Raw genomic sequence first — 13,301 nt, forward strand, 5'->3', positions numbered from 1 at the left:
TCCTCATCTGACACCCTTTTCTCTTTGTGACTGTGTCTCTGAGTCACTCTGACAGTTAATCTCAATCTAATCCATGTAGACACATGCCCATGATATAAAACCTGTTTCTCATAAACACCACACACTCCCAGAGGGAGAAGTTGGGCTCCATCCAGCAAAAAAGTTGTATTTTTAGGCATTGAGTCTTTCTTGAACAATTTCCACTCTCCCGCCTTCTAGATTGGCTTTGAAGATAGTAGCCATGTGAAATTGGAGGCAAAACAACAAGACTTTCACAAAGAACAGTTTGAAGCTACACTGGTGCAGCATTCAGTCATTCTGTGTCTCTAGTCCACCCACCTAAACCACTATCCCAGTGGTTGGTTGCAGTAGGATTGTGGGTATTACCCTGACCAGCTCCGTGTTGCAACACGGGTCACTTACCCACAGGAAATTACTTTGGCACATCGGCCTTTGATGTTTCCTGTTCATGTGTGGCAAACATTCATTGTTGTTTAAATAGCTTGTTCAGTTAAGGCCCAGCTGGGTGGAAAAACAAACACACCTGGATGGGCTGTGTTGAGGTGTGGAGCTCACAGTAACAGTGGATAAAGTATCATGGGCGTTATATACGGCCTGGGCCAGACAGTGCAGTTCAGCAGGAAGGCCCCACACACAGCAGCTGGATCTCCAACAAAAACAATGGGAGAGATATTAACAGGAGGTGCTCTAGTCTGCTGTACTCCTGCTGTCCTCTGCACTGTGGCTGCCCAGAATAACACAGTTGGATGAGTCTGTTGGAGGCGGGCTGTGCTTCGTCGGGCCTCTCTAGCGTTGGTTAAACACCACAGGAGAAACTCTACACTTACTACCCTGAATCTAGTGATACTCACCACAGAGTTTGTGTGTGTGTGTACCTCTGTGTGTTTATTTTTTTATTTCACCTTTATTTAACCAGGTAGGCCAGTTGAGAACAAGTTCTCATTAACAACTGTGAGCTGGCCAAGATAAAGCAAAGCAGACACAAAAAACAACACAGAGTTACACATGGAAAAAACAAGCGTACAGTCAATAACACAATAGAAAAAAAGACTCTATATACAGTGTGTGCAAATGGCGTGAGGAAGTAAGGCAATAAATAGGCCATAGTAGCGAAGTAATTATAGTTTAACACTGGAGTGATAGATGAGCAGATGATGATGTGCAAGTAGAAATACTGGTGTGCAAAAGAGCAGAAAAGTAAATAAAACAATATGGGGATTAGGTAGGTAGATTGATGGGCTATTTACAGATGGGCTGATGTTTATGTTAGTGTGTGTGTGTGTTAGTGTACGTGCGTGTAGATGTGTGTACAGTACCAGTCAAAAGTTTGGACACAACTATTCATTCAATTCCCACAGTAGAGTGAAACGTTAATAGTGTAAACTAAAGAGGAAAACTCTAGAAAGTGAAGGGAAGTTCAATCTCGTGCATCTCTGCTCAGGCTGATATTTCATCTGTCCAAGGGGAGCTGGCGCAGCTTATAGGGAACATTGCCTACTACCCTAGTGAGGTAGCAGAGCTGTGTGTGTGTTCATGAAAGGCTGCCATGGCACCTGATATGAGAGCTGTTTGCTCTCCTGACCTGCATGTGAAGAACCACTATGTGTGCTTTTCACACTGACCTGAGAGCATCCTATCGTATGAGGCAAGCAGCCCAGGGTATTAGTGACAGTGGGTGAGGGGGAAAAGAGAAGGAGTGGGTGAACGAGCATGTGTGTGAAAGAGAGTGAGAGAGTTGTCAGGCGTGTGGTATCAGAACACACAAACCTCAGTCACCACTCAAGCCCAATCACAGTGAGCAGGGACACAGGTGAAGGTAATAGGAAATATGATTTGGTCGATACGTTGACCTATTTCTGAGACAAAGTGCCTCGTAGCCTGGAGAGAAATTAGATTAGTGTATTAGACATTTCCACCGCTCGCTCGTCCTTTTCCTTTTGAGGCTTCTTGACAGCTTCCCCCTTAGAGAGTAGAATAATTTATGCTCACAGCAAACTTACATAAAGAGGAATTATAGCTAGAGCTAACATCAGTTACTTAGCTACTTAAACATGTACTATACAAACGTTTAGAGCACTAGATTTCAAAAAAGTCTAAAGAGAAATGTCTCTCTTCTTGGTGGAAATGCAACATTGTGTGTTCCACATCATTTCCATCTAAGAGACACTCCTTTCTACCCAAGTGGTCTCTGCTACTTTTTAACCAAAGAGACGTTACTCCACTGAAGATGTTACTCAGCTCCTTAGCTACAGATGAGTACAGTGTGGCTCCTTCTGAGACAAAACACAACAAAACTAGTGATTACAGTCTCCTGTCTGCCTACTGTTTTCCTGTGGCATTGCGGTAACAGTTGAGAGCCTATGAGGGCTACGTCTGGATCTTCACTCCTTTTCAAACAAATGCCCCTTTCTCTCTCTAACCAATGGGTATACTAGATGATGTCTACACAGGAAACAAAGCTTGAAGAGGACACTTTTACACAGCGAAACTTTCTGAACTGAATGCTCAACCTGTCTGGAGAACAAAAAGTTCAACCTCTTGTCAAAAGAATAGTACGTTACAAAACATGACATCATCAGGCCTTATAACTCAAACACACGAACACAGACATGTACACATGTACACACACACACACACATACTGTACACACATCATGTCTTCTCCATATATACTGTACATATTTACTGTCTTAATCTTTCTTTGTATCTCTTTAAAATCCTGGAAAAATAAACCAAGACACTTCATATCCTTGATGTCAGATCAACATCTTGTGTCAGAGGTCCTTGAGCGCTACTAGCATTCTTGCCCTATTTCACTGATCTCGTGAACAAAACTAGTCTCAACTGTTTTGTAGGAATTAGTGTCATATCAACTTCAAAAAGCTGAACTATGTCCTTACAGTATTTGTTGTCTGGTAGAAAACATAAACCTGTATGACTGGTCTTGTCAGTCCTGACTAAAACACCATTCAGATAAGTGATGAATCAAACCTCAATATTTCTGACCGCTTCTGAATCGGTTTAAAAACAAAGTGAGATAACAAAACAATAGTGACACCTGTTGAGCCCTGTGTCTCAGCCAGATGTGTAATGGTTGAGTGGGTTCCTACCTTGACATACTCCATGGTGGGATCCATGCTGCTGCTGAGGTCCCTGGGGAAAAGAGACAGGGTTCTGTTGAGTGAACACATTTCTACTGGCTGCTGCTGGTCCCATCCACTCCCTCCCTGTGCTGTGTTGTGTCTGCAGAGCTGCTGCTACTATCCTGGCTGCTGACTGAGATTCTACCTCCTTTCTGACAGGAGTGGCAAGCTCAGACACCACCCGCCGCCACCCACTTGTCTACCCAACCAGCCCCCACACAAGTCACAGCCACATGTCCCCTTCTTCTGACCTCAGTGGCAAATTCACAGAGGGGTAAGAAACTCCCACATGAGTCCTTTCTCTGTTACATTAGATGAGAAAAAGGGGTTTAAACTGTCCCTGTCATTAGCAGGGCTAGTCCTCCCTAAATTCTCAGAACCACCTCAAGATGTCCATAATGGATTTTGAGAAGAAATCAGTTCTAACGGCTGAGAGGAGTTCATTTCAAATCCCTGAGGACGAGACGATGCCCCCTTAGGGTTCTGCTAAACATTCTGTTTTTTTTAGTTCTGCCTCTCTACTCTACTTTTTTCTCCAATATTCTGTTTTGTGTGATTAAAGAGTAGTTTAATCTAAACCCTTGATGCAGAGGCCTTACAGGGGGGGAATTAATTCCTTGAGCCTTTCACCTCTTTTCCCATAAAGATTGTGAAGGGAAAAAACACAAACATCATATTATGGCATTGAACTGGGAGGATGTGTTTTTAGTACTCTCCTGACAATTTCGGCTAAACTTATTTTGATCTCTTATTTTTAATCCTGGTAACATGAACATCAATTTTCTTGGACAATTTCAGGCGTATCTACATCCATTATGAATCGACTTAAACATAGTCCTCCTAAAACAAGAAGAACATCTCGCATTGGCAACATGGTCCAGGGTAGGCCAGTTAGCCCTGCTAATTCAGCCAGCTCTACTAACCCAGCAAGACCTACAAGCTCCTCACATCACAAGTCCGACATGACAACCAGCAAAGTAGACAACCAGAACCAGAACTAAGGGGTTTTGGAAGCAATCTCTGCCATGAGGGCGGACTTTTCCGCAAAACACAAAGGTGTCCTAACAGGGATTAGTGAGGTTAAAAGTGACCTTCAAGCCTACTTCACGCACTTGGACGAAGCAGAGGAACACATTTGCATGGTGGAAGATACTGTCGGCTCTGTCAAAACAACGACCGAAAAGTTGGATAAACAGGTGGCGGATCTTACTTCAAAACTAAACTCGAGAACCACCACAGGAGGTCTAATTTGAGACTGGTTAATCTACTTGAAAAAGTGGCAAATGGTGACGCAGTTGCATTTCTCGCTCTCTCTCTCTTGGAAGCTGATGTGCTCTTTCAATGCGCAAGGGGTACGGAAAGTTGTCCGGCCCCAATGAGTTGAAAGAGCCCATCTGCTTCCTGCTCCTTCAGGCCAGAGAAACCATCCCTCTCCTTGAGTCCTTAACATTAAGTTTCTCAACTTTCAAGACAAAGTCCGAGTGATGCGGAAAGCCAGGGCTATGGGCAAGGTGATATACGGGGACAAAGAGATCTTGTTCTTTCCTGACCTATCTGCGGTTCTCCGCCGAAAAGGAAAAGGCTACGACAGGGTCAAACAACCAGCTCAGGTCCCTCAACATTGTTCATGGAATATCTGACCGACAATGGATGGTCACACGAGTTTGAATCTCCCTCTCAAACCGAGGCGTTCATCCATGGCATATAACATAAATCTTCTTCCTAGTCATGTTGTAGCTGTGAAGTTTACCACCACTCTGGACTATGGAGAATTAAACCCGCTTGGATTATGTGACTGTTGGCAAGCTAACTAACAATAACTAATTTATTAACTGCTACTGTAGTACTGTAGCTAGCATAACAGTTAAGTGAATAATATGATGAGCTAGCCCACTCAGTTTTCTTATAATATTTGTAGCCTGTATGTGCTCATCACTTAGCTCAGTTTCTTCAATATGACAGGCAAGATAGCTGTCCATTGAACATTGGATGTCATGTTTAAGTTTATTTATGTTAAGTTGATAATTCTCTTCCATTGGATTACATAAAACACTGTCAAATGTTTTCTTTAACCTTTATTTAACTAGGCTTGTCAGTTACGAACAAATTCTTATTTACAATGACAGCCTAGGAACAGTGGGTTAACTGCCTCATTCAGGGGCAGAACGACAGATTTTTACCTTGTCAGCTTGGAGATTCAATCTAGCAACCTTTTGGTTACTGGCCCAACACTCTAACCACTAGGCTACCCTGCTGCCCCAAAATGCTGATGAAGATGTTTAGCTCCATGTCAATGGACACATCGGGACCTTATTCATTCATCCTGCATTACCGAGAAGTATTGGGACTACTTTATATGAAGACACTCATGTGCAAGCCTGACTTCTACATCATGTGCTGGGGCCTTTGGGTAATGTAGCACATATTCAAGGGTATATTTTTTTTCTCACATAGCCTGTTAATTTCTGATCTTTGATACTTTTTTTGGTTTATAAACTTATCATGGTATACTACGTTAATGCTATATGTATGGGCCATTTTGTTACATGGTAGCTACTAGCTATTTTGGACTGTCCATACTTTAACGTTAGCGTTAGCCAGGCTTCACTGACTAGCATTACTGTTTTAGGTGGAGCTATTGTTTGCTACTTTTCAAACGAATACTACGTGATACCGTATTTCACATATCATCTTGCTAGATATGTGTTTTGTTGTGATATTTCACATAACATCTTGCAAGATGGGCCTTTTGTTTTGTTCGTGAGGAGTAATGGCAGAGAGACGGTAGGAGACACTGTTTTATTTAGGGTCGCTTAGGTTAGACTGCTCCCTTTAACGGATCAGTCGTCCACCAGGCTACACTCTACGGTTAGGGGGAGGTTGGAGAGGAAGCGATGGGTGTCTCGGTTAGGGAGACAAGGGAATGGTGTTCAGTGTTTTACTGTTAGGATAGATTTATGTTTGTTTGTTCCAACAGATCTTTACATCTTTATGCTATAGCTTATTCCATGTTTACATCTTCGGATAAATTACTTCAAATGTCAACCTTAATTTTACTTTGGGGAATGTCTGTAGAGTTTGTAAACTATCCAAGCTTTAAACAGGTTATTACTAGGCTTAAACAACTTCATTCATCTATTGTGTTCCTACAAGAAACTCACGTGTTTAAGGACGAGCTACTTAAAGTACGCAGGAGATGGCGAGGCCAAGTAAAAGCATCCTGTTTCTCCTCTCATTCTCGTGGTGTTATGGTTTTAATTCACAAATTTGTTCCGTTTCAAGTGGAAAATATTATAACTGATACAGCAGTTAGATAGATTTTTAACAGGGAACTCTTTTGAATGGGTGTATTAATCTGGTTAATGTTGATGGTCCTAATGATGCTATTCCCAAATTCTTTAGGAATGTATTTCTATTGATAGCCTCCCTTCCTAATAAAGTCATAATAGCAGGGGGTTTTAATTGCACTCTTGATCCTCATCTAGCTTGCTCCTCTGGTTTAGACACTTCCCACTCGCAGAGTAGAAAGACATTACAGCATTTCATTACGGACTTAAATCTATTTTAATTAACCTTGGAGGACTAAGTAGTATAGACTACTTTTTAGTTTATTGCTCATTGCTTCCCAATGTAGCAGGACGTGGATATAATAGTATTGTTTTGAGTGACCATTCTCCTGTGTCATTATTCTAAAGGGATACAAAACTAGTAAAAGGATCCTCTAGATGATGTTTGCATCCCAGATGGTTACAGGACCCAGACTTCTTACGTTACGTTGGAGTGCATATAGATGTATATTTTACATTGAACACTGACCAAACCTCAGCGAGTACCAGATGGGAGGCTTTCAAAGCCTATATTAGGGGGCAAATTATACGTTTTACCAGTTTCAAATCAAATCAATTACATCTGAAAATGAGAGCGATGGACAGCAAAATCAGAGAATTGGAGAGGGAAGCTTTTTTGGATACCTCACTAGAAGTAAACAAATAATTATTTACTCTTAAAGCTCAGTATGAAGAACTTTCCACCTCAAAGGCTGCAAACAGCCTAACAAGGCTGAAACAGTCCTTCTGTGATCAAGGTGAAAAACATGGCAAATTGCTGGCCTGGTGCATTAAGAAGTTAAATTCAGACAAAGCCATTAATTGAATTCCTAATTTCCAAGGACAATTATCAATGGATCCTGTAGAAATAAACCAAACATTTGCTTCCTACTACAACACACTTTACAACTCTGAATCTTAACTTAACTAATCAGACATCATTTTTGGATGGTCTTGATTTTCCCTCTATTTCAGAAGACACAAAATTGGATCTGGAAAGGAATTGAATGGTGTTGAAATATCTGATGCTATTTCTAATATGAAGGGAGGTAAAGCGGCAGGTCCAGATGATTCTCCTAGTAGATATTTAAGGACAAACTTCCAGATCCACTTTTGGATATGCATGCTGAATCCTCTCAGCAAGGTTGTTTCCACCTCTCTCTAAGGAGTGCTTGAATCACTCTTATTCAGAAGCCTGATAAATCCCCAACAAAATGTGAAAGTTAAACTGATTTCTCTTCTGAACTCTGACTCAAAAATTATTGCCAAAGCTTTAGCCAGGAGATTGGATAGAGTGCTCCCATTTCTAACACACAAAGACCAAAATGACTTTGTGAAAAACCGTCAAGGTTTTCACAATGTGAGGTGAGTACTAAACATAGTGCACATGTGAAGGGTCCCCTGATACTGTCATACTCTCACATGATGCAGAGAAGGCATTCCATAGAGTTGAGTGGTCTTATTTATTTGAAGTGCTTAATTAAGAGAGTTGGGTTTGGGAACTACTTCCGTAAATGGATTAAGATATTATATACCGACCCCACTGCAGAAGTTGCCACTAACAACTTGATTTCACAACCTTTTATGATTTTTCGAGGTACGAGACAAGGATGTCCGGCCAGTCCAATACTCTTTATTTTAGCTATAGAACCCTTTGTCATTGCAGTAAGGTCCCACCTGTCAATTAGTGGAATTAAAACATTGGATTCTGAACATGTATGCAGATGATACCCTCTTATTCTTAACAGATCTAAAGAATTATATCTCTTCCCTCTCCAATATAATTAATAACTTTGGTCAGGTTTCTGGATTTAAAGTTAATACAACTTTAAACCTCTTCTATCCTTTTCCTCAACAAGCAAGAGAGACTGAATCCAGTTGTACAGCATCCATTTGTGAATACAGAACAAGGTTTCACATATATTGGTATTAAAATCACACCAGAAATTGGCTCCTTGACTTCAACAAATGATGAACCCATGGTAACGAGTGTAACAGAATCCATCAACAGATGGACATCATTGCCTATATCTATTATTGGTCAAATAAATATCATTAAGATAAATATTCTGTCCAAATTTCTTTATTTATTTCAATCAATTCCTCTGGCTCCACCACCTTTATTTTTTCACAAAGATCAGAAAGATACTCTCAAATTTGATCTGAAGCAACAGAAAACCAAGGCTTAGACTTTCTCTTCTTTATTTGCCCTATGACAGAGGGGGGTTGCAACTTCCACACCTACAGTGGTATTACTGGTCTGCACAACTTAGGGCTGCAATGTTTTGGTTCTCCAAGAAACCATACTTACCCAGGCTGCAGACTGAAATGCTGTCCACAAAAGGCTTAACTCTGTATGGATATTTGTACTCTGCTCCCTTTAAGAAGCTAAAGAAGAATACTACTAATCCCTTTGTTAAAAACATCCTAACTATGTGGCCTGAAGTACAGCAATATCTGGGCGAATCCCCTGTATTATCCAGTTTTACACCAATTTGGGGCAATGACAATTTCACACCTATTAAAAATGACTTGGGGTTTAAAGAATGGCCAAGAAATTGTATTGTTAAAGTAATGGATTTATTCAATTAAAAAGGGCTCATGTCGTTTGAAGAAATAAATGAAAGATTTAGCTTACCACAAAAGCCTTTTTTCAAATACTTACAATTGAGAAGATTTATTTTGTTCCAGTCTAAAACAATCGTCCCTACAACGTCCTTTGACCACTTTAGAAACTCTCTCTGTTAGTGTGTGTTATGGGAGAGTCACTATATGGGAAAATGGTAGATACTCATAAACTCTGATAGTAAGAGACTTCAGTGGATACAAGATATGCAGGAAGATATTTCAGCAGAGGACAGGGGTAGGATATGCTCTAGAGTTCAGATACAGACAATAAACACCTGCCTGAGATTGTTGCAATACAATTTGATAATGAGAAAATATATCACCTGTTAAACTCCACATATTTGACCCTAATATCCCAGACCTGTGTTAAATGTGACATGCATTTAGGCACCTTGGATCATTGCCTGTGGGAATGTGCTGAAATACAAAAGTTTTGGAGCTCAGTACTGCACTATATCTCTGAGATTACCTCTACCCCAATACCATTAATCCCTAAACTTTGCATCCTAAATCTTTACCCAGGGAATTTCTCTTTACATAGGAAAGAGAAGAAAATGGTTGATCTCTGTCTATTACAAGCTAGACTTTCAATTGCTCTGCACTGAAAGTATGTCAGTTCACCCTCACTTGGTCATTGGTTAAAATAATTTGTGTCAATCCTGGCTCTTGAAAAATGTACTTATATAGTGAAAAAGAAAGCCCCAGAGTTTCATGATATTTGGGATCTGTTTTGTGACTTTTTGCAAACCAGTGATATTTTAGAAGAATTGGAAGGTGAATATTAGGCGAATATTGGCTATAGTCGAAGCGTAATCTGCATTATCTACGACTGAATATAATACTTTTTATGTATTTTTATTAGTAGAAATGTGTCTGTGAATGTTTGGTTGTTATGCTTTTGTCTCTTTGGGTTGGTGGGGTATGTGTGGAAATAAAGAAATCCATGTATTTCTGTAATTGTTAATTTGGAACTAATAAATATGTGTTCAAAAAAAGTGTTTTAAGAAGAGCCTCTGTGGAATAGAAAACAGTCGAATGTTGCCCCTTATTCCATACAAAATGTTGGCTAAGCGAACAGGTATCCAAACCAAAGAATTTACAGTAAGATTACAATCTAAAAGTAACTCACCAAACTACGTTGATGGCCCTTGGTCTTTCCTTTTTTCCCTAATGTTCTGAACAGGGCGTGAATGCAGCAGGAAATACGGTGGCGAATAAAGTCAACTGGAAAGAGGATGTTTGCTGCATCCTGAGAAGTTCAGCGTCGGCCACTAGCTCTTAAACAGCTCCTCTCACCTCTTTCTCCATTTAGCTTCTGTACGACCGCGTCTCATCTACTCACTGAACTTGGGAGAACTGAACTTTCTCTCCTCTGCATATTCTTTCATGTCAGCCCACACAATAACCTGGCTTTTCTTTCAGCAGGGTGAGTGGGTGGTTGTATGTCACACCACCTCAGAGGAACACAACACAACACAGGCAGGCTGCTGCGCTGGCTGGTTCAGCTCTGAAGTCACTCCCTCCGAATAAAGAGCTGGCCTTGTTACTCAACAACTACAGCTACAGTGTTAGGTAACATCCCAATCAGTTCGCAGTGTGGTGGTATCATACAGTTAACAGTGTGGTGGTATCATACAGTTCAGTGTGGTGGTATCATACAGTTCACAGTGTGGTGATATCATACAGTTCACAGTGTGGTGGTATCATACAGTTCACAGTGTGGTGGTATCATACAGTTCACAGTGTGGTGGTATCATACAGTTCACAGTGTGGTGGTATCATACAGTTTACAGTGTGGTGGTATCATACAGTTCACAGTGTGGTGGTATCATACAGTTCACAGTGTGGTGGTATCATACAGTTCAGTGTGGTGGTATCATACAGTTCACAGTGTGGTGGTATCATACAGTTCACAGTGTGGTGGTATCATACAGTTCACAATGTAGTGATATCATACAGTTCACAGTGTGGTGGTATCATACAGTTCACAGTGTGGTGATATCATACAGTTCACAGTACGGTGGTATCATACAGTTCACAGTGTGGTGATATCATACAGTTCACAATGTAGTGATATCATACAGTTCACAGTACGGTGGTATCATACAGTTCACAGTGTGGTGATATCATACAGTTCACAGTGTGGTGGTATCATACAGTTCAGTGTGGTGGTATCATACAGTTCACAGTGTGGTGGTATCATACAGTTCAGTGTGGTGGTATCATACAGTTCACAATGTAGTGATATCATACAGTTCACAGTGTGGTGGTATCATACAGTTTACAGTGTGGTGGTATCATACAGTTCACAGTGTGGTGGTATCATACAGTTCACAGTGTGGTGGTATCATACAGTTCACAGTGTGGTGATATCATACAGTTCACAGTGTGGTGATATCATACAGTTCACAGTACGGTGATATCATACAGTTCACAGAGCAGTGGTATCATACAGTTCACAGTGTGGTGGTATCATACAGTTCACAGTACGTGGTATCATACAGTTCACAGTACGTGGTGGTATCATACAGTTCGTAGAGCAGTGGTATCATACAGTTCACAGTACGTGGTATCATACAGTTCACAGTGTGGTGATATCATACAGTTCACAGTGTGGTGGTATCATACAGTTCACAGTGTGGTGATATCATACAGTTCACAGTGTGGTGGTATCATACAGTTCACAGTGTGGTGGTATCATACAGTTCACAGTGAGGTGGTATCATACAGTTCACAGTGTGGTGATATCATACAGTTCACAGTACGTGGTATCATACAGTTCACAGTGTGGTGGTATCATACAGTTCGTAGAGCAGTGGTATCATACAGTTCACAGTGTGGTGGTATCATACAGTTCACAGTACGTGGTATCATACAGTTCACAGTACGTGGTATCATACAGTTCACAGTGTGGTGGTATCATACAGTTCACAGTGAGGTGGTATCATACAGTTCACAGTGTGGTGGTATCATACAGTTCACAGTGTGGTGGTATCATACAGTTCACAGTGTGGTGGTATCATACAGTTCACAGTGAGGTGGTATCATACAGTTCACAGTGTGGTGGTATCATACAGTTCACAGTATGTGGTATCATACAGTTCACAGTGTGGTGGTATCATACAGTTCACAGTGAGGTGGTATCATACAGTTCACAGTGTGGTGGTATCATACAGTTCACAGTACGTGGTATCATACAGTTCACAGTGTGGTGGTATCATACAGTTCGCAGAGCAGTGGTATCATGCAGTTCACAGTGTGGTGGTATCATGCAGTTCACAGTACGGTGATATCATACAGTTCACTGTGCGTTGGTATCTTTCAGGACATACAATATATCCCCAACCTCTTGGGTCTGAGAGGCTAGAGAACAGAGATGTTGGGAGGCATAGTGGAGATTTGATTATTTTTCACAGAAAGAGGATGAGCGAGGCCGCAGGCCAGCCAAAGAGCCTCTCCCTCTGAGCGGTTGAGTGTCAGCCAAACCACAGCTGCATCGTTTCGCAGAGAGAAAATGTGTACCCTACAAAACCACTGACTTTCCTCAAACCTCAAGTTCAAATGGATCTCAGTCAAGCCAAGGACAAGGACAGGCCAGGTCACACACAGACGACCTGGCTATAATTGGATTTTTCGCACACAACCTCCCCTTCTCTGACTGACTGACTGAGAGAGAGGGGCACTTGACATGCAACACTCCCTCAGCCTTACAGAAGAGTCAAAGGTTGTTCTGGACGCCTAAGGCACATGCACATTACTGACTCAAGGGGCAGTGTGACTCTATTGGCAAATCCCTCAACTTTTACACGTATAGTACAGTGAATCAGCACTCTACGGGGCACAACATAACTTCAATCAAGTCACCTTATTGAAGTAATTTTCATTAATAAATGCATACATATACTACTCACACTGAGTGACCATCTGGCCATGGAATAGTTAATACAGGAGAAACTGGGGGAGGTGAAGGGGTGTGAATGATTGGCCCAGGGTGAGTCGGATAAATCTCTTTATTTTACAGGGTAGCAGCAGGTGTGTGTCCCCTCAGATAGAACATGTTCTGTCCCTCAGCCTCCTGCTGGCTGGTTCAGCTGGGGAGAAGGACAAGTAGCAGCAGCCTTCCAAAAGCAGAACCAGCACCTGATGGTCTGGGCTGGGTGAACATTATAAACAGAACTACAAAC

General features: G+C 41.4%; 1 protein-coding gene across 4 annotated transcripts in view; it reads right to left on the minus strand.

Annotated features, from left to right (window-relative positions):
• LOC110521551 (breast cancer anti-estrogen resistance protein 3) overlaps positions 1-13,301 on the minus strand; it is a 93,148-nt gene that overhangs the window by 26,170 nt on the left and 53,677 nt on the right. For 2 of the 4 annotated variants that reach the window (XM_021599165.3, XM_036969087.2), the window contains one exon: positions 3,131-3,173. In XM_021599165.3, the coding sequence (XP_021454840.2) occupies positions 3,131-3,173 (43 nt within the window). Of the gene's footprint in view, positions 1-3,130; positions 3,174-10,246; positions 10,725-13,301 lie in introns of those variants that run through there. The other 2 variants (XM_090231542.1, XM_090231543.1) reach the window with 2 other exon arrangements.

This window comes from Oncorhynchus mykiss, chromosome 4 (assembly GCF_057628025.1).
Source record: "Oncorhynchus mykiss isolate SJ-2025 chromosome 4, ASM5762802v1, whole genome shotgun sequence".
Lineage (NCBI taxonomy): Eukaryota > Metazoa > Chordata > Actinopteri > Salmoniformes > Salmonidae > Oncorhynchus > Oncorhynchus mykiss.